General features: G+C 38.5%; 1 protein-coding gene across 6 annotated transcripts in view; it reads left to right on the top strand.

Annotated features, from left to right (window-relative positions):
* The window catches only part of CDK14 (cyclin dependent kinase 14), a 582,313-nt gene that overhangs the window by 295,631 nt on the left and 264,245 nt on the right, over window positions 1-22,437 (top strand). For all 6 annotated transcript variants that reach the window (XM_032875564.1, XM_032875554.1, XM_032875517.1 and 3 more), the window contains one exon: window positions 6,601-6,724. In XM_032875564.1, the coding sequence (XP_032731455.1) occupies window positions 6,601-6,724 (124 nt within the window). The remainder of the gene's footprint in view (window positions 1-6,600; window positions 6,725-22,437) is intronic.

Below are 22,437 nucleotides of genomic sequence, written 5' to 3'. Positions count from 1 at the left end.
CTCACCCCAGTAGCACACTTCACATTGTCAAGGATGTCCAAAGTGACACATAAATTATACCATAATATTGAATTTCTGGGGCTTTGTTTTTGGCTCCCTTACATCTCCATATGACATGCTAAGCATTCTTTTCAAAAAAATTTAATACACAAAACTGCAATGATGTTTTGTAGGACCTGTTTGGCATGAATTCTGTACATTGTATTTGCAGTTAGGATTTGGTATTTGCATTAGGTATTTGCATATTAGAAACTCACCTAAATGGAATGAGTCATGCCGAATCACACTGGGGCCTTTAAAATTTTCAAAAGACCTAATATTGTAATGATACCATTATTTGAAGTATATTGTAAAATATTTTGACATTTTCTCAAATGTTTTGGAGTCTCAAAGTTTCTAAATATTTTTTACCTCCAAAAAGTTTGAGGTCCAGGTAATTTCATGTTTGCACCGCCTATGAGTTTTTAAGCAATGTAGTGGTAAACATGGAACATATTATTTGAAGTATTTATGAATAATAAACTTTGGTTTATTGGCCACTGTCATTTTTCTAGCCTTAGTTTCATACCATGTATAACTACTTCAGGCAAATAGTACATGTACTTTTAAAAAAAATCAAACTGTACACAAGCAGTACGCTTAATTCCTGGGTGTCAGAACAAGACAAAAATGGGTTCAAATATTAGTATTACCTCTTACTTGCTCTGTGGCCCTTTAGCTGATTCATTTAATTTCTTTGAGCCTTTGTTTCTTTATCTGTGAAATAGGGATAATAACCTCTCTCTGGCAGAGGTGTTGGATTAAATTATCTAAATGAGTGTAAAGTATTTAGCACAATGTCTGTCATCATAAGCACTTAGTAAATGGCAGTATTACGGCTCTTTTATTTGTGAGTCCCTTTCATTTCTGTTATCAAAAAATTATGAAATGGTGCATTACAAGGGGAATGACTATTAAAGGTATCTAAGACTCATTCAGTCATTCTCAAGATGAGAAATTTGAGATCCAGAGATGTTAAACTTGGTTCCTGGGGAGCAAAAAGTACGTTAAATGTCTTTCTGAGAATTGGTTGTATACCATAAGGCATAGGGTCCATTGCTAATAGCTCTAATAAGCCTTCTGTAAGCCCGGAGAGACTCTAGACACTCCTTAAAGAAAGTTGACCCATGAAAATCTGTTAAGATGTTCCCTATGCTTCGTTTCATATGAAGGTGAACCACATATATTAAATAACTCATGCATTTCAGACCATTCATAGAACCTAATGACTCTAACCACCAATCACACATCTATAGACTTGGAAAGGGAAGGGAATATAAATCTTGTTGTTTACTGTAAGTGCCAGTAATTCTTCCAGGTAATAAGACATATTGAGTCCAACAATGTATGCCTTTTACCCACTTAAAAATTTTTTGATTAAAGGCCTTATCTTGATTTTTTAATTTACCTACTTAAAACCTAAAAAGTTTCATAAGGGAATAGATGAAGTATTAAAGTCTGTCCCCAAGAAGTATAGAGCATGGCACAGAGAATACGAGCATCCTGCCAGAGATGACAAGACGACTGGGCTATAGATAGATCTGCTGCCGGCAAAAATGTCCCCGTTCATCAGATCATCGCTATTTAAGGCATTTTCCCATTGGGGTTTATACTGCAGAAAGTGAACATATTCAAACTAGAGTATAAATCCTCAGTGGTTATATTGAAGAACTTGGAGGAATCTCCTTTTATAAAGTTGAAGAGAATATCCTGAGGTGACAACATATTTTTAGGAAGACCTTGTGGCTACTATACTAGAAAGATGGGGAGAGAGTTTCATATCTATTGATAATACTTAATCAACTTCAATACCTATAAAGCCATGTTATTATTTTTGAGAGGATTTTAAATAGCAAAAACAAATTCAGCAATTATATACTCACTATGTTACATACGAATTGAGCCTTTTACAAACTTGGGTTCACTTAGGAAAAGCACTTTTGCTATTTTGTGTCTACATCTCTGTTCTTCCATGCATTTATCAAGCACCAACCCCTTTAAAGATGATGTCATGGGAAGTTCACACACGATGAGTGATGAACGAATTACTTGGAGTAAGTTTCTTGTGCGTCTAGGGCTTAGTTTTCTTAATCAAAAGAAAAGAAAAAAAATACAAGATGATTGACGGAAAGGATTGATTGATACATGTAGAGTACTCGGAACAGCTTTTAAATTAGAATCAACTTACACTTGGTATCAGTCCCCCTCTTTTCAGTTGCTGAGATTCCATCGATATGTACCAAGTTTTATTAGCAAATACCAAAGATGATTTGTACCCTTTTCTGTGCCTGTGGCCCCCTCTTTGGTGGTCTTTCTTGTCCTCACACTGTCCCTCTGGTTTTCAAAAAAATCAAGTGTAGGTTATTGTATGGTGATTTAATACAATCAAGTTGGGTGGCTTTCTCAAAAATTTATATGAGAAAGTTAGGTATTTGCCTGCTTATCTAACTGAAGAGATTTCCAAGACGTGAGTTCTTAAGACATTGCCACAGAATATTCCCTTCTATTTAACTTAGCCAGGCCACTGCTTCCTTACAGCCTTCCCCCAGCTAGCAGTGCCTATTCTGTTTAGTACATTTAAATATTATTGCTAAAACACCAACTTTTCTAATGTTTTTAGAAAGTGTTCTGTTGTCCCCCCATCACCATTATTTTTATGATGAGTTGGTAGGTTTCTAGTTTTATACATTGTCTTTTCATTTATTTGGGTTTTTCTTAACTTATCTAGTGACCTGCTTGCTTGGTCACTTGAGTCTTTCCCCCCAGGGTAGCAAGAGGTCTGTCAATATAACACATCATTTCAAGTTGTGCATCCAGTGACTGTTCAGTTTGATGTCCTAGGAAAAGTTTACATTGTGATGAGTGACAAGATGGCTGTGATTGATCCCTTCCACGGGTGGCTCTTCATCGTATGGAGGATCCTTTTTTCTTTTTTTTTAAGTTAGCGCCTCGCTCCTCTGTGCCTTCAGTACGCTCAGTCTGTGTTGCTGTCATAGTGCAGATTTCTCAAAATGGTAGCCATCTGCTTGTGTGTCTCTCATACCCAGTGAGCCGTGAGCTCCTGGGGTCCAGGGACTCTGTCTAATACCTTGCTCGTCTTTGCATCCCTCGTGCATGACAGCACCTGGCCTGGCACACAGTTGGCACTTAATAAATCCCAGATGAATTTATTCTGTGGGGATTTGTTCTGACTTAACTTTGTGTGCTGCTTGAAGAGCTGAAATTTGTTTGGGGGCTCGGACCCTGTTTGGGGCTGTATTCATTATGTCTGGGCTTCGTTTGTCATGTACACAATTGCAATTGGAGTGTGTAGTTGCCTCCTTCCCTGACACCAGTTTTCTTAATCTCCTTTAATATGGTATCCCATTTGAATAGCTTCTCTGTTAGCATGAGGATTATATGTTTTCACTAATGAGTAAAGGTATTAAAAGAAGAGCCCTTTGGGACTGCCTGATTTTACCCACTTCTACCCCTAGTGTTTAGAAAATCCCATGGCATTGTTCCCTATCTGTTATTTTTGTATCTGCTTCATCCAGATGTCTCTAAATTCAGCTCAGTAATCATATTACTGGTGTAGGAGTATCAGCTGTGTGCCCGCGTTAGGAAGATGGTTAAGGCACACAGCCTGTGAGAGGTGGGGTACTAGATATGTGGTAGACATACTCAGAGGTTGCTCCTGGAGCACAGCGGGAGGAGCACCTCACACACACCTGTGGAGGGAGTGAGGGCCTGGGGACGTGGTCACCGCAGGCTCTGGGGAAGAGCGTTTCTTGAGATGAGACCTAAGAGAAATATCGGGGAGTCACAGGCAGTGGGGAAAGGGGGCTTTTTTTGTCAGAAAAGAGGCAAGAATAAGGGTAAAGGCTTGAAGAGCCCTGTGCTCAGCGTGGGGGTGGGTGAGATTGCTTGAGGTCAGGGAGCATAGGGCAACAAAACCCAAGCACCCAGCCAGCCCCACGGCTCACTCAGCAGCCTGGAAGGCTGTGTTATTATATGCCTAGACTTGGTCCTGTCAGTTGGAGGAAGCAGCTTCTGAGTCAACATTTTGTCTACTTGTGTTGACTTCTGGCCAAGATTCCTACAGTGAAGTGGTCAAGACTGTGGACTTTGGAATTGAACTGCCTGGGTTCAAGTCCTAGCTCTGCCACTTAATTGCTGTACGACTTTGAGAAACTGTGCTCAGTTTCCTTATCACGACTACAGAGATGATGATAGTAGTACCTCTGTCATTAAAATCATTATGGACTAGGGTTGTATTCTCTGATCCATCCATAGAATGGCGGTTGGCCCTTGCCGTCTGTGAAAGTGAGACTCTTGGCTACAGTTAGATAAGTGGTCACATTCCAGTAAGTCTCTGCTGGGCCCTAAAGGTCAGTTAGCTCCTGGCAGAAGGCTGAACTTTCTTTTTAAAGTCAGTTCATTTTTTGCAATCAAGTTCATTATGTGGTCTGCTTTTGCCTTTTGTTTTTAAGCTTTTGAAAACAAAGTAGCTTTATTGGCTCACTTTTTCCCTTCTAAACTGAAGGAAAATGGATTTTTGTAGAAATTGTAAACTTAGGCTTCAGGATGGAGGAGGTATTAGGGGTAAAGAATGAAGCTGGAAGCTGCTGGCCATGGTGTTAAGTCTTTTCATCTGCCACACAGGGAGGATTGAGGGGAGGAGGCTAGAGGGATGTTTGCTTCCTGAGGTTCTTGAGCCACTAATTTAATCTAGGCTAACATAGAACAGACTTTTCCTTTCTGATGCTGAGATTGTAGAAATAATGACCCTGGGCCTTCACTGCTCCGTAGGATGTCATCACGTACAAAGATTTTGAACTGAATTTATCTTTCTGTGATTTCAATGTATCCACCCTGTAAAAAGTATACCTGGCTTTTATAGCCACCCACAGGTTGGAAAGTAGTCCAGAAATGTCAGCTTCCAGGGCCCTTGAGGAGTTGCAAGTCTCTTCCATTTAAGTATTTTGGAATCCTTATATCATCAATCGTTGGCAACTAACTCATACTAATTTCCCTGAAACTGCTTTTTTTTCACTAGCTAATTATGTAGACTGGAATATCGATGGCACTTAAAACATTGTTTTCCCTTTGTGTTTTAAAAGATTGATTTCTAGGGGCACCTGGGTGGCTCAATAAGTTAAATGTCTCTCTTTGGCTCAGATCATGATCTCAGAGTCCTAGGATCGAGTCCCACATCAGCTCCCCTCTCAGTGGCAAGTCTGCCTCTCTCTTTTCCTCTGTGATATCTCTCGCTCTCACTCTCTTTCAAATAAATAGATAAAATCTTAAAAAAAAATTCATTGCTAAAAACTAGAAATTATTAGGATTATTTTGAGAAGTAAATAGTTTTAAAATATTTCCCTTTTCAGAGCACCTGGCTAGCTCAGTCAGTTAAGTGTCCGACTCTTGATTTTAGCTCAGGTCTCCATCTCACGGTCATGAGTTCAAGCCCCTCATTGGGATCTGGGCTGGGCATGGAGCCTAGTTAAAAATAAATGAATAAATGGGGCGCCTGGGTGGCTCAGTGGGTTAAGCCTCTGCCTTCAGCTCAGGTCATGATCTCAGGGTCCTGGGATCGAGCCCCACATCGGGCTCTATGCTCAGCAGGGAGCCTGCTTCCCCCCTCTCTCTCTGCCTGCCTCTCTGCCTACTTGTGATCTCTCTCTCGCTCTGTCAAATAAATAAATAAAAATGTTAAAAATAAATGAATGAATAAATGAATAAAATAAAATGTTTCCTTTTTCATAAACAGAATATTGGACACCCTCGCAAATCACATTTTGTTATTATCAAAATAGGAATATTTGATATGATCCAGTATGAAACTAAACACAGAAGACCATCAGTCACTTCCTAAAATTATTTCTTATAAAAGTATTGCTCTTAAATTCTCGGTTTCTCTGTTTTCTGTTTCCTTTCAGATGGGTCTGCTTTGTAATCAGTGAAGGTGCATGTCTGTCTTTAGGCAACAGCCTAATCTCTATGGCCATATGTGCAAAAGCAGTATAATTACAATGTAATATTAATTGGGCCATGTGACTGTTTTGTTTTAATTATTGAAATCATTTTATCTTTCCATTCCTTAAAGCATGTTAATGGATGAATCACTGGATAACATGTTTATGTCCTTTCTATGGAATTAAATATGTGCACATTTACATAAACTTGGTAAAAAATTCTGCTTCTATTGATAATGTTATGGATAGACTTTTTTTCCCCTGTGTCTCAAGCATCAATAGAAGCCTGAGGAAATCAGATATTATCAAAAATCGATTCTTTACACTTCACCCAAGTTATAGAGTACAGATTGGATTATAGATTCCTGGCTGGGGAGGGTATTACTCTGGGTTGATGTAATAAGCCGGTAGAAAATTTCAGATTTACTTGCTAACGAACTAGGGATTTCCTTACCTTTATGCATGTTCTCCTTAAATAATTTTGGGTAGGAAATTTAGTGATGGGTACCCATTTTTACCAAATATAAGTGCTTGGCAGACTGTATATAGAAACTGGCTTTTATCTGTGTTCAGATTTTAACTTTTTGTCTCCCTATTTTTTCAGTTGTTTTTATTTCAGTTGCTGCGAGGGCTGTCTTACATCCACCAGCGTTATATTTTGCACAGAGACCTGAAACCACAGAACCTTCTGATCAGTGACACGGGGGAGTTAAAGCTGGCAGATTTCGGTAGGAAAGCAGTTAATTACCAGTCTATTTTGTCACACTGTGAGAATGCCAGGCAGATGGTGGCACTGCGTTTGTTTAGGTGTTCTTCTTCCATCATTATAGATCATGGTAACATTTTTTGGAGGATTGAAGGAATTTTTTTTTTTTAATGATCAACATAATGCTTCGTAGTGTTATTAAAAATTCATTATAAAATGCTTGTTAGAGTCTTGAATAATCATAAGCATAAATCAGATCTCATGTATTTCTAAAGGAAAAGTCAGTCCAGTTTTGATCATGAAATATATTGAAAGAAATCTAATTTTTTTTTCACTTTTATTATGCAAAATGTCAAACACATTCCAAAACAGGAGGATAGTATAAGGAACCCTTCCCTAACCCATCACCCAGTTTTCACAATTATCAATTTGTTGTCAGACTTGAAGAAACCTGAACTTAAGCCTCTGGACTTTTCTGGGGCATCACAAAATACATTCAATACTGTGTATTGCCCAGCAGTTTTAATAATTTAAAAATCTAGGGCCAAGGTTAAGTTTTCCAGAAATGACTGTTTCAAGAATTCTCAATAGCTTTATAAAAGTAGACACAGATTCTGATTTAAAAATTGTGGTTTTCAGTCATTAGAAGTCATCTCTTCCTCAAAGTTTTGAGGTTGGCCTCTTCCAGCTTGGAAGCTTTCCTCCAGACTCTGTGTTGAGCCCACAAAGGGAAGTAAAATTGTATCATCCCTGCTAGCTCTCTTCCCCTCATCAAGTGTGACATTCCTGCTTCTGCCTGGCACTGTCATAGCGGAGAGGGTGCCGAGTCGATTGCCGGCGCCAGGGATGCTGATGGCAGCGTGATACGTTGACATTGCATTGCCTCAATTATTTTTGAATACATATTCTGATTAGAAATTTGTTCCATTAAGAGTGGAATGGAAATATTACCCTGGGGACATAAACATGCCTGAGGTTGAGATACAGGCTTTTGCTGAAATATGATTATCTTTTCCCACCCCACCTCCCGATAAATAAAGAGCAAGAAATGTCTGTTTCCTATTCCAAGGTTAGTAGACTGTTCAGTACCTTTGGAATGAATCTACTCTGCTGTGTTTTATGTATTCTTTCCTTCTAAAATTGAAATAGAAGAAAAGTTAGCATAATGAGTGATATATTGCAAAAGTGTCATTCCCATCTAGTTGGTAGAGATGATGAAACTGTGTGTGTGTGTGTGTGTGTGTGTGTGTGTGTGTAGTTTATTGCCACATGTGTGTGTGTGTGTGGGGGGGGGTTATTGCCACATTTTAGCATCAGAATAATACAAGGTGGCCAGACATAAGGTCTTTCTATTACAGAGTAGGAAATAATGGGAGAGTAGGTGGGTGGAGAAGAGATTTGTTGTTCCTCAAATATAGGGTTATTGGATTTACTGTGAGCATATTTTGTAGTTTGTCAGTATCAGTAAATTAATAAGGCTTCGTAGTGATTTTCTTTTGGTTTTTTAATAATATATTGTAAGGTATATGTTGGAGTAAGTAATTGCATTGAACATTTAATTCTATCGAACTTGCTTTTCTTGTATATTTATTAAAAACATTTTACGAAGTTGATTTTGTTTGTATGATCAAGGGTATAATGGGATTATATGTAAGTGCTTACTAGGGATCATTTTTTAATTTGATGGCAATGTTTTTATTACAATTGTCAGGTAAGTTTATCTTAAAAGATTCTTTTGAGTCTTTAAAGCTGACATTTTATAATATCAGATCCTGAATAAATTGAAATGCAGTTTTAAACAACTTAGGAAGTGTTTTAGAAAATTAGAAAATTTAGAGATGCTCAGAGCAAACCTTCCCATTTTCCTTGTTTCTTTATCTGGTACCTTTCCCCTCATCCTCAATGCTTTACCTTTCTAAAACATTTTTGTTTGTAAACAATTTTCACCCAAGAATATGCCATGCACATTTTGTCATGTTGTTAAATGTGAAAAAAAATCATTTCTAACAGCTTAGATTTTTCCTTTCGTAGCCCAAGCCTCTTCATTCAGTCCCTCACCAATGACCATTTTGGGGCTTGCTGCATTTCCCTCTTGGGGGTAGGCTTGCACTGAAGGGCCTTGTCCAGGAAGCCTGGGTGCTGCCCTTGCAGGGTCCATATTCTACAGCCCCTGATTCCTTGCACCAGCTCACTCTGCAGAAGGCTTGTGCCACGCACCTCCCCCGCTTGTCGTCGCCAACTGAGTCTCCTTGCCTGGAACGCACCCTTGGCGCGCATCCTGTGCATGAAGTGTAATAAGTGAGACTCAACCACCAATTGACAATTTCCCCCCAATTAATTGTGCATTATTTTTGTCTTTTAATTTAAGACATGCAGTTAACTGTGATTTACTGCACTTGGGCACATGTTTATGTCTGAGCTGAAGGAAGCACAGTAGAAGCTGTGGAGAGAAGCTCGACAGTCAAAATAGGATGGTTCCAGGAAGCAGAACAATTAGAAATGCCAGGTCTTAATTCAGACTTTGATGTGTAAAGAGCTTTAGAAGCCCTTCTTTTGTCCTTTTTTTTAAAATGTGAAAATTGATTAAGAGAGACAAATGAAATCTGAGTACAGGTGCCATGTTGTAAATGTTACTATTTTTATTAGAAAAACTACTTGGGGAGTAGGGGGAACAGAGAAATTTATTGAATTTATTCTGAGTGCCAGACACTTAGAAATTCTTGTTTCATTGTTTCTTCAATCGGATAAGGTATAGTAACCCATGATTTTGAAAGAGCCCTGAGTTCTGGGAGGCTTGATCGCACAGGTAACTGGTCACAAAGCTGGAGTTCTTCAGTAGCTCTTACAGTGCGCTGAAATGATTGTGTTCATTTGTTTATGTTTAGTTTTTATTCCACTACCTGATTGTGAGTTCTGTAAGGTCGGGGACTCGTCTTTCTCACTGTTGCCTGTGCTATGTCTGAAACCATCCTTAGCACATAGTAGGCATTCGGCAAATATTGTTCAAATGAATTAAAAAATGTATGACTAAATTGAGTAGTGGTGTAAAGACTAAGACCCACTGAGGCTCTTGGGTGGCCTGGTAGGTTAAGCGTCTGCCTTTGGCTCAGGTTGGGATCTAGCCCTGCATTGGGCTCCCTTCTCAGCGGGGAGTCTGCTTCTCCCTCTTCTTCTGTCCCTCTCTTTGTTCATGCTTGCTTGCACTCTGTCTGTCACTCAAATAAATAAACAAAATCTTTTTTTAAAAAAAGACTAAGACCCACCTAAAATTTACTAATTTCTGCTGATTTGCTCTGGTAAACCAGCAGTTAAACTAATTTTCTCTTCATCGGTGCTGTTTTGGCTGGGCACAGTCAAAAGTTAAAAACTTGATAGCGTTGGAGCCTCAGGATTGCTTTGAAGCTTAGGCCCTACATACCTGCTTGGTATTTACTATGTTTATAACCTTGGGCTGCAGAAATACATGTCACTGAGTGAATGTAAACGCACAGAGAAGGTGCATACGATTTGCAATTCCTACTCTGCAGGCCTTCAGTGATCATCTTGCTATACTGTTATTGCGGGCAAAATATGCTGAACATTGAATTAGGAAAGCTGGCTCTGTCTGTAACTAGCCTGTGACTTTCAAGAAGCCATTTATTCTTTCTGATCCTTAGGCTCCTCCACTGAAATAAGAGCATTGGACTGCTGGGGTTTTTCATGTTTGTATGTTTCCGAAATTATTAATTTATTTTCTAATAACCAGGTATTTGCTGGTGATTAAAAATTGGTCCATTGAATCTGGAACCAGTACTCTACCATCCCTCCCTTGAATCTAGTTTTTTTTATTCTGTCTTCTGGAAATTCAAACAGATGAGAGCCGCAGTTTTATAATATGCGCTGAGATCACATTAAAAGAAAATTATTGAAGTATGACAAGTAAATGCATAAATAAATTCACCGAGAAATTAATGTTCATTTGCAGTATAATAGTATGAAACTTAAGGGTGTATTTCGATGTAAATGAGATGAAAACAAAATAGATGAGTCTGTAGACTTTCCTGCAGTCCCTTCAAGACAAGGATGGTGTCATCCACATTTCCCTGCTACTCTCCTATGTTTTAAAGGATCATACCTAACTCTGTGGAAAGACAGTGGGCTGAATTTGCCCCTGAAGAAAAGAGACAGTGAGAACTCTGTAATGTAAACATGGAAGCTTTTGGCACATATCATATATCATATATATATATATATATTTTTTTTAAATTATTATTATTTTTTTAACTTACTTTCCAAAGCAGGAACCACGTTAAACAGCTCTGTGGTTTTAATCAAGGAAAACGGGATGGGTCTCTTTCCCACCAGAGGTCTAAAATATTACCTTCCTAATGTTGGTAGTTCCCTACTTCAGGATGATCCCTGTTTCTCATCTTGATTTAAGAGAGGAAATTACTGTAAATCACATTTTAGATTAATTTGCGGGACACACCAGAGAAGGAACTCTTCAGAGGCTGCGGCTAGCACAGGTTTTGTTTGTAATGGGTCTCTTGAATTCGCGGGGGGGTGGGTTGAGGGGGACTAGTGGAAAACAGAAGGAAATCAGCTGATTTCAGATGCACAGTGGTCTGTCAGTTTGATAAATAGAAAGTGTCTGAATAAATGCCTGTTAGTCCCCAAAGTATAGACCTTTAACTCTTTTTTTTTATCATTAGCATATAAAATTCACCATGGAAGCCGTAGTTACAACTTCAAGGTTAGATATAACTTAGCACATTTGTTTGGTCTGTAGGGTTCATTTTTACTCTTTGTTTCAGAATATATTTTCTATTAGCAGAATTAACTATATTTTCCAGTGAGGTGTCACTCTGCTTTTAAGGGGTTTTCTCAGCAGTTTAAAGCATGAGCAGTTTTAATGCAAAGTTCAGGGAGTTGTTTTCATGCACATATGAAAACTGAAGAATATTTTTAGAGCAACTAATGCTGCAGTAGGAACCAAAGATCTAATTTTAACCTAATTTTTCTAGCCTTCATTGAATCCTCCAAATTAAAATGTACATATCTGAAAATCTGTCAAAAAGATTATCAAGATTGCATGTTAGAAGTAATTTTGATTGATATGTGAACTAGATATTTATTTTAAAGATGTGGTAACCCTTTTGAAAACAAATGTTGATACTTAAAATCGCATTCTCTCTGATCAGAACATCTTCACTTAGCTTCATTATTTAAATCTTGCTTAATATCCCAGTCATCCCTTCAAAAGTTTTTCTCACATTCAAGGGGGATGGGTGATGAGGACAATGATGGTGACATTATATTGTTCTGTTTTGTCTTATCGCAATGTGACTTCTCACATGTATGCAAAGATACTACATATATGAAAGATTCTGTTCTCCTTTTAAATAGACTTTGTGTTTTAGAGTGGTTTTAGGTGCAGAGCAAAATTGAGCAGAAAATATATAGAATTCGCATGTATTCCCTGCCCCCCCACATGCATATAATTATCAACATTCCCACCAGAATGGCGCATCTGTGACCATTGGTGAACCTACACTGATGTGTCACCATCACCCAGAGTCTGTGGTTTAAATCAGGGTCACTCTTGGTGTGGTACATTCTATGGGTTTTGACAAATTACAATGATGTATTTGCCATTATAGTATCATACAGAAGAGTTTCACTGCCCTAAAAATCCTCTAAGAAAACCCCCATCTATATGGGTTTTTTAAAAACTGTAAATGGAAACAAGAAAGAAATATATGAATTGCAACTAATATGCATATTCTACTCTGTCTGTGAGAAACCTCTCTGTTCAGTCACCATAAAGCAGATTGAAGCAATGTGGATGGGGGTTGATTGCTAAGAATGGCAGCTTCCAACTCCATGGAAATAAGGAAATTCAAAATAGTGGTAGTTCGTTTTTAGCCATATCATGCCTGTGAGGTAATGAGACGTCTTAAAATGCAGAACAGACTGCTACAAATAGGGGTGATCATCTCATTCTCCACCGTGGATGGAAACCTTCTGGGCAGAGGGATTTCAATATGCAAAACTATTATGGTTTAGTTTTTTTTTTTTTCTTTCTTTCTTTCTTTTTTTTTTACTATACCATATGAGGGCAGAATTGTTGGCAGTAAATCAGATAAGTGATGCAGGATCTGAGTTGAAATACACCATTGTGTTTTTAGAAAAAAATCCGCATGTGAGATGGCTGCAGCACCGAGTGCTGGCAGTGATGACCAGGGTGGGGAATGGTAGGTGATGTTAGCAAGAGCGGCAGTGAAACAAACCTCAGAATCACGGAACACTCACAGGCTCCTCAGGACAACAGTGCATACACTTGAACGTGAGTTCTGTTAACCTATAGGTATATGTAAAAGGTTGCTTTGAGTTTAACAATTCACTGATGTCTCTTATTCGCGGCTCTTCCTCTGTCTCCTGCTCTTTCCCTTCCAGAAAGCCACGTTTTAAAACGTAGCCCAAACTAGCCTCCCCGATACATATGTCAACCGGCCTGATTTATACTAGAATCTTAGTCATAGTGAGTCATTGTAGTCTGAAGTACGTGTTTTCTGAAATTTTTAACAGGAGCTAGAGAAACTGGCTACCGTGGAAAATCTGAGGTAGATTGTAAATTCTGAAAGGTAGATGTAGTTACAAAAGTTATGATTTTGATGGTTTTTTCCCTTCACTTTAATACTGTCAGTTCAATATTAGTTTGCTTTTCCTCTTCTTTTTTCTAAGGTTTTTTTTGTTTTGTTTTGTTTTTTCTAAGGTTTTTAAAATGCAATATGGGTTGGTTTATTTACTTTTGGAGTAGTACATATTTATATTAATATTAAAAATTTTCTTCTCACCTTGAGTGATTTCTGCTGTTACAGTAGATCAACATAGGAAGCTAGGACTTTTCTTTTCTCGTGTTAATAAAAGACAGTACTGGAGGGATGCCTGGGTGGCTTAGTCGGTTAAGCGTCTGCCTTCAGCTCAGGTCATGATCCCAGGGTCCTGAGATCGAAAGTACCAAAAAAAAAAAAAAAAAAAATTGAGAGCTAATGATCTGTGTTGCTTAGAAATTTTAGGTACATGTCTGAAAAATAGTCTATTTTATCACATACTATAAAAATAAACTTGATGTGTATAATCAGGCTTATAGATCTAAAATAATATACTTTTTGCAAAAATTCAAACCTTAAAACTAGAACGTCTCTCTGTTAAATATCTGTCAAGTTATTTGACATTCTAATTTTTGATCTGGAAGGATATTGATATGAAATGCAGATTGAAGTGTTTGGTTTTTCTTTCCAGCTTTGGAGTTAGAGTTGCCAGCTGAGGAATCTATTGTGTGAAACAACAACCAGCAAATGTTAGATGTGGAAACTGTGTTTAGAACGAGCCTGGAAGTCATAGAATGGGGTCAGTGAGTTGGCCACATTGAGTGCCCTTCCCCCATGAGAATGGGACAGGAAAGATATAAAGAAAGGCATAATAAGAAAAGGTGGTTTCTGAAAAGGTATTGATAAACTCTCAACCTACTTCAAATATGTTGGGAGCATCTAATCAGAATCACTAAATATTAATGTTAAAAGAATAATATAAAATAAGTATGGTGTGACAGCTTTTCACTCCAAGGGTTGGAAGCAGAATGTGATGTTATTTTTGAAGCCCTCATCCAGTTGTCAGTAGAGTCTTATCATTGTAAAAGTTTTGTTATTTTTGTTTTTCAGATAAAGGCAGCAAGTCTGTGAAGGGAAAGTTGACACAAATCTGTTATAATTGTGTAAGAAAACCCACTACATTTACATTTCCAGAATTTTTCATTTTAGATTTTCTCTGAATTTTGAAGGAAACTCAGAGATTTTTTTTGTCCAAATCCCTCATTTTAAACATGTATACACTTTGGCCCAATAATGGAAAATAACCTTAACCTTGAGCCTATTAGTAAGCAATGTGTTAAGTTATTAATGTTAATGTCACCAGTGTCTCTAGAGTCCTAGTGTAGTACCGAGTCAGCTATGGATAACTTATTTAACACATCCACAGGTTTATTCCCCAGACAAATGAGAGAGTAGAAGTGCTGACCAGATGTCTAGGTCAAAATAATCTCTCCCGGTCTGGGAACATTTGTCAGCTGCAGTGAGATCCTTGTTGGGAAGGGGGCGGCTATCTCTCACTCCTCACATTAGAACTAGTGTGTGCATCTTGGGGAAATGGCCAAAAAATATATATATATATCTATAGATCTATCTATCTATCTATCTATCTATAGATATATATATATAGAGAGAGAGATATCTATAGATATATATATATATGTCTGTATCTGGACCTGGATCTAGATGTAGATCTAGATCCAGATCCAGATATAGATATAAGTATAGATATATAAAACATTTCTTACAGTAGACCTGCGGGAAACCTCATTGGAAATATAAGTTGGAATGGAGCCTAGGTAATTTATGAATTAGAAGGAACCACCCTGTTTTATTATGTTCCTGGGAGAAATGAAAGCATTGAGGAGCCCTGTGGGCAGAAGGCTGAATTGGCTTTATCAGTGTTCTGCTATGACTCAGCTGTGCTGGGCAGTAGCTGAAAAATACCCCGTTGCCTCCGGGTGGGAGAAATCTGTTCAAATCTTGCCTTTTCCACAGGTTGGGAATAAATAGTATACAACTCCAGGATAGAAGGAGCTGTAACAGAAGAGCTACATAAAAACATTTCGATCTGAAATAGAAGACTTTTTTACATGGAAGCACATATACCCAAGTGAAAAGATAAGATCAAATAAATGTTCCAGAATGGTCAGGGTGCAGATTCTGGAGCTACATGCTGGCCATTGAACCCAGACTGTCCAGTTTACAAGTCATGTGTCCTTGGGTGAACTACCAAAATTCTCCATCCCTTAACTTACCTGTTTAAAAATAAGGATGCTGATAGTAATACGGGGTACCTCACAAAATTGTTAGAAGACAAATTAACACTTAACAAATCATTTAAGGACAGTGCCTGGCTTATAGATGGTCCATATGAATGTATGTTTACCATTAACCCTTTAGAGTTTAGGGTTGACGTGTTCAAAATGTTATTTGTTTTAAACTCAGTTTTTCCCCCTAAAGTGTGTAACATAGTTTCTTGCCTTTTTGAACAAGGATATAACAAGGATATATATATTTGAACAAGGATATATTGAACAAGGATATATATTTGAACAAGGAATATTATTCAACAGTTTGTTCAGCAGATTTTTCCTGAGTGCCTCTCATGGACCCAGCACTGTGCTGGTGGCTGAGGGTACAGTGATAAATCACAGCCAACTTGGTTCCTGCAACTTTCCTTGCAGGAAAGTCTCATGGTCGCCATTTTGAATATCAGTTACTGTAGCCCATGGACGTGCCCCAAAGGCTTATGAACTTTTAAAAGTGATCTGATTTTTAAGTTGTTGTCTTGGGGGTGCCTGGGTGGCTCTGTGGGTTAGAGCCTCTGCCTTTGGCTCAGGTCGTGATCCCACATTGGGCTCGAGCCCCACATCGGGCTCTCTGCTCAGCAGGGAGCCTGCTTCCTCCTCTCTCTGTGCCTGCTTCTCTGCTTACTTGTGATCTCCATCTGTCAAATAAATAAATAAAATCTTTAACAACAACAAAAAAATTGTTGCCTTGTATATTTTATGGAAACTGTCATTTGTCTGTTTTAAAGTATAATTACTGGCCAAAGTGGAATGTTCAAAGTAATAATTCTCTACAAATCAGTGTTAAAAACTTCCTGTTTGTAGTTCAGATTTTAAAATATATCTATCACAGTGCCATTCGGTTTAGCTTCCCCAGTAAAGGGACTAGGATAATTTAATGAGAGGGACTAATTCTTGTGAGTTTTTACGATAGATTTGTCCCATTCCTGTCATTCTTTGAGAATAAAATTATACTTCATGTTAGTTCTTTTATGAGGCAGACACTTCATTAATTAACCGAGAATCTGCTGATATTATACATTTTCTCCTCATAAACAACTGAGTGCTTCTGCCAAATGTTTCAGTAGGAGAGACCTGTGAGATAGAAAATTTTGTGAACCGCAAGAAAAATCAGCCCTAATGAAAAAATAATTATACCTTAGTACCTGTGGTAATAAAGAAATGAGTAAATCCTTGAACACTATGAGAATGAATGCTACTAATGTGCAGTGTCAGTGTTTGTAGTCTCTTAAGAGTCACTCTTACTGCAGGAATTACTTTTACATTGTCAGGTAATGCAGAAATCTAAATGAAAAACAGCATATTGATTTTTAAGGGTCTTCAGAAATTTGATGCTTTGTAAAACAGTCTATAAGAAAGCAGTGTAGGTCCATTATAACTTGTTTTCTATGACTTGTGGCCGTTTCCTTAAAATGAGATTTGATGTCAAAGTTCATTTGAGCAGTCTGTAACATCTCAAGAGGGAAGTACACAGTTAGAAATGTGCATAAATTAAGGGACACACTTGTAGTCTTCAAGAAGAGGTATGCATAGACTGTCAAAATGGATGATTTAAGATTATGGGAGATTCCTTAGCAAATTCCTATGTCAAGCAGTTTGTAGCATGTATCCTTCATTCCAGTAAAAATATCAGTACCCTACATTTTGTCAGCATTGGCTATGAAGCAAACTTAATCACTTTTCTGAATTTTAGGAATTGCTCATTTTATCATCTTTGTGAGTGAAATGTCTGTGATCTGCTTTGGATATGGGCATCTGTGCTGTGCGATGTGGAAGCGCAAGATGAGGATTTTCCCTAGGACAAGATGTAGAAGTCGTTCTAGATTCTGGTGGCTGGAGGCAGTTTCATTTTTGGAATATTGCATTCAATCTTGGAAACATTGTAGTAGTTGAATCATCAAAACGTTTTATCAGAAGCACTTGACATTAGATTGCTTTTAGGAAATGAAATTGATTCAAACCTTTGTCATCTCTAATAATAATAATAATAGCAGCCCTTTATAGTTCGTGGAGTGATTTCATAGCTTTTATTTTGTGTTACCCTCATAAGCCTGTGAAGTAGACACTACAGGTCTCATTACCCTCTTTTTAATACGAGAACATTGATTTGTGCTTATATTAGCTCAACATGGGCATCAGATTGACTATTTTTTTTAAATTTTTAAATTCCGTATGCATATATTTATCTATGTAATACATATGATTTACAGGAATTAGTTAATATATAATGGCACACTGCAAAGTTCATTATTAAAAACAGTAAGAGTAAATCAACATTTTAAGTAGTCTTCTTGATGATTTGATTGTTTCTGCTCATTTCTTTCAGATATGATGAAATTATCGTTTCTCCTTTGACTGATAAAGAACTTGTATTAGTCTTTGTCCTCTTAGTTTTCTGTGATGCTTTGGGAATAGTATTTTCAGTCATTGGTTCATTTGTATGAACTACTTTTCATGAGGTTTAGTTTATTTAAAAACATTTTTTTAAATATGTATTGTATCATTGGTTTCAGAGATGGAGGTCAGTGATTCATCAGTCTTATATAATACCCAGTGCTCATTACATCACATGCCTTTCTTAATACACATCTCCCTGTTATCCCCCCAACCCCCCACCAGCAATTCTCAGTTTGTCTCCTATGATTAAGAGTGTCTTCAGTTTGTCTCCCTCTCTGGTTTCATCTTGTTTTATTTTTTCCTCTCTTCCCCATGATCCTCTGTTTTGTTTCTTAAATGCCACATATGAGTGAGATCATATGATAATTGCCTTTCTCTGATTGACTTATTTTGCTTAGCATAATGCCCTGTAGTTCTGTCCACATCATTGCAAATGTCAAGATACCGTGTTTTTTGTTGGCTGAGTAGTATTCCATCATATACCTATACACCACATCTTCTTTATCCATTCATTTGTCTGTGGACATCTGGGCTCTTTCCATAGTTTGGCTACTGTGGACATTGCTGCTATAAACATTGGGGTGTAGGTGCCCATTCGTGTCACTATATTTGTTTCTTTGGGGTAAATACCCAGTAGAGTAATTGTTGGGTTGTAGGGTAGCTCTGTTCTTAATGTGTTTTGTTTTGTTTTGTTTTTGAGATTTTATTTATTTATTTGACGAAGAGAGAGAGACAGCGAGAGAGGAAATATAGGCAGGGGGAGTGGGAGATGGGGAAGCAGGCTTCCCATGGAGCAGGGAAGCCTGAGGCAGGACTCGATCCCAGGACCCTAGGATCATGACCTGAGCCAAAGACAGGCACTTAAATGACTGAGACATCCTATTTCTAATTTCTTGAGAAACCTCCATACTGTTTTCCAGAGTGGCTGCACCAGCTAGCATTCTCACCAAGAAAGCTCCCCTTTCTCTGCATCCTTGCTGACATCTCTTGTTTCCTGACTTGTTAATTTTAGGCATCTTGACCAGTGTGAGGTGGTATCTCACTGTGGTTTTGATTTATATTTGTCTGATGCCACGGGATGTTGAATATTCTTTCATGTGTCTGTTGTTGACTGATATTTTAACATTGGCATTTCTGTTGAGACTGTAGGCTTGAAAATAATTCATCCTGAAATCATCTTGGAAGATCATATGACATCTTTTATATCTTTTAAATAACAACATGAAGATGGGGCGCCTGGGTGGCTCAGTGGGTTAAGGCCTCTGCCTTTGGCTCGGGTCATGGTCCCGGGGTCCTGGGATCGAGCCCCACGTCGGGCTCTCTGCTCAGCAGGGAACCTGCTTCCTCCTCTCTCTCTCTGCCTGCCTCTCTGCCTACTTGTGATCTCTATCTGTCAAATAAATAAATAAAATCTTAAAAAAAATAAAAAATAAATAACAACATGAAGACTGATCAAGTAGTTCTGATTTTTATTATGGTCGATGATCTTTTAACTATGAAAATTACAGATAAAGTGTTTTGCTGTCCAGCACTTTATCAACAAGAGTAGTTACAAACGAGCTCTTTGGTCTCCCTCCAAGAAGTAGAGAAATTTGGATGCGAATTTGAAATTGTTTTTGAATCACTAAGTGAAGGCCAAAATAAACAGTACTTTTACCCTCCAGCTCTAAGGGGCTATCTGTAAAGTGAAAGCTCAAATATTGGAGGCAGTCAAGCATTCTAGTACATGCCAACTTGCCCTTTCATTGCCATAGATAAAATTTCTGGAAATCAGGAAGACATTAAAAAATAAAACTCAAAACCCTTTTCACATGACATGTGACACCAAAGTGCTCATTATTAGACTTTCCCACTTACCTTCTTTGTCCCAGCTGCCCCCTCCCACCTCCAGCTCATCCACAGTCACTGTTGATCACTTCTGTGATGGGGGAATGAAGGGAGGGAAAAGAATGAGATCTTTTGTTTTGTCTTCTTTGTAGCAATAAATTGTTTTGTTGAGAAATACAAGTATGTAATTTGTTTTGCCCGTAAAAATATCATGCTTGGTATATCTAGAGAAATAATCACTATAGAAATGTTGGAAGTGAAACTTTTTTCATCTTTGTATTATTTTTAGCAGGAGCCAGTCAATTCCCCCCAGTTAGGTGGACGACTGTTGTCCCCTTTACACACTTATTCTGCCTTTTTCTTGCAGAGGCATTCAGAGCAGCTTTTTTTTTTTTTTTTAAAGATTTTATTTATTTATTTGTCAGAGAGAGAGAGAACATGAATGCAAGCATGGGGAGTGGAAGGCAGAGGGAGGAGCAGATTCCCCGCTGAGCAAGGAACCCAAAACAGGACTCTACCCCAGGACTCCAGGATCATGACCTAAGCCAAAGGCAGATGCTTAACTGGCTGAGCCACCCAGGCACTCCTCACAGCCAGCTTTTGATTGCTGTTTCTTTTGCTGCTTCTATAAATCTGAAAAGGCGTTTCTAAAACTGTGGCCCATATATTAATGAAAAATAATTTTTAAAATAAAAAAAATTTCGGGGTGCCTGGGTGGCTCAGTGGGTTAAAGCCTCTGCCTTCAGCTCAGGTCATGATCCCAGGGTCCTGGGATCTAGCCCCACATCAGGCTCTCTGCTAAGCGGGGAGCCTGCTTCCTTCTCACTGCCTGCCTGCCTCTCTGCTTACTTGTGATCTCTGTCAAAGAAATAAATAGACTCTTTAAAAACAATAAAATAAAATAAAATAAAATAATTTTCATTGGTCAGATCATTTAGGGTGTCGGGGTGTGTCTTCCCCTCCCATACCTAGTGAATTTGTAGTACATTTTAGCTAGTGATTAAAGGCCCTTGACATTCCTGCGATTAACATAAAATCCTGTATTGCATCTCTCAGATTTATTTGATTAAAGACACATTTTTTACTCTGGAATATAAGTTGGGAAAATATTGGCATATTAGTTATATATTGCTGTTTAACAAATTACCACAGACTAAGCTGCTTCAAACAACATGCATTTATCATCTCCTAGGTTCTGTTGGTTAGGAATGTGGGCGTGGCTCAGTTGGGTGTCTCTGCTTCCAGGTCTCTCACCTGGCTGCCATCAAGGTGTCAACTGAAGGTTCTCCTGGGAAAGAATCTACTTCCAAGTTTCCATGGTTATTGGCGGAATTCAGTTCCTTGCAGTCTTTTGGACTCAGGGCCTCAGTTCCAAGCTGGCTGTTGGCCAGAGGCTACTCTCGGTTCCTTACCACGTGGACCTCTCCAACATGGCTACTTGCCTCATCAAAATAGTCAAACCAAGAAGACAATAAAGTGAGTCTGCAGCAAAACAAAAGTTATAGCCTTTGCCAGATTCTGTTTTTTAGAAACAAGTCACAGGTCCCATCCCTACTCAACAGAGCAGGGAGGGGATTCTGTAAAAGCGTGACTATCAGGAGGCAGGGGTGTCAGGGGAACGACCTTAGAGTATGCGAATCACTACGGTATCAAAACTACTACCCAGTTATCTCATGATAATTACACTGTGTGATAGACTTTCCATAAGAAGTAGCAGTTAACTGAGCATATAAAGCCTTATGCTAGGGTATAAAGATGTATAAAGGATATCGGTAATGGTGCTGCTGGTGACAAATAGTGATGAGAAGTAAGCCTTCATTGACTGCTACTTGGGTCAGATGCTGGGGTGAGCACTCTGCCTGTCATCTCTTACCTAATCTTCACATAAGCCTCCTTTTCTAGGTAACAAAATGGAAGGTTGAAAAGTTAAGTAAGCCTATGGGGTTGTTGTCAAACAGTTCACTGAGAAATTAGACAAGTTATGCCACTCATTTTACTATTTTTCAACAGGTGACTTCTCTATACATGACGGGAGCTCAGGAAAGGGTTGGAAAGACTTAGAGGGGACTGCCCAAAGAGGCCTTTTCCAAGGATGAGTAGGATTTCATGAAACTTCTGAGATAGGGACAGAGACAGGATACAGTGTAAATAAAGGCAAGTAGATTTCCATAATGGTGATATTTATAGTCCCTCTACAATAACATGACAAAGGATAGAGCTATTGCTTTTAGCCACAGGCAGAGATATTGGCGGACATGTGGGCAACAAAGCCAGAGAGGAGACTAAATGTCAATTAGGTAGTAGCAACAGCAGCAGATGGCAACTATTTGGTTCTATTTTTTATTATTCATTTATCCCCAGCCTCTCTCCAAAATGGCCTTGCAGCAGCTGCTAATCTGATGGTCCACTTGCTCTCTTCTTACTTAGCCTGCCACTATTCTGGGCAGACGTGTTTCCATCTACCCATTGCCTTCCCTCCAGTTCTGGTCTCTAAGTTCCTTCTTCAGGCAGGTGCAGCTGGGAAGGCACGGCCTGGGGGCTGCAGCATGGGAGAGTCTCAGCACTCATTT

Source organism: Lontra canadensis, unplaced genomic scaffold (genome assembly GCF_010015895.1).
Source record: "Lontra canadensis isolate GAN:19392208 unplaced genomic scaffold, GSC_riverotter_1.0 scaffold2, whole genome shotgun sequence".
In the NCBI taxonomy this organism is placed as follows: Eukaryota; Metazoa; Chordata; class Mammalia; order Carnivora; family Mustelidae; genus Lontra; species Lontra canadensis.
The sequence above is the reverse complement of the archived record's forward strand: the minus strand, read 5'-3'. Positions and strand labels throughout refer to the sequence as shown.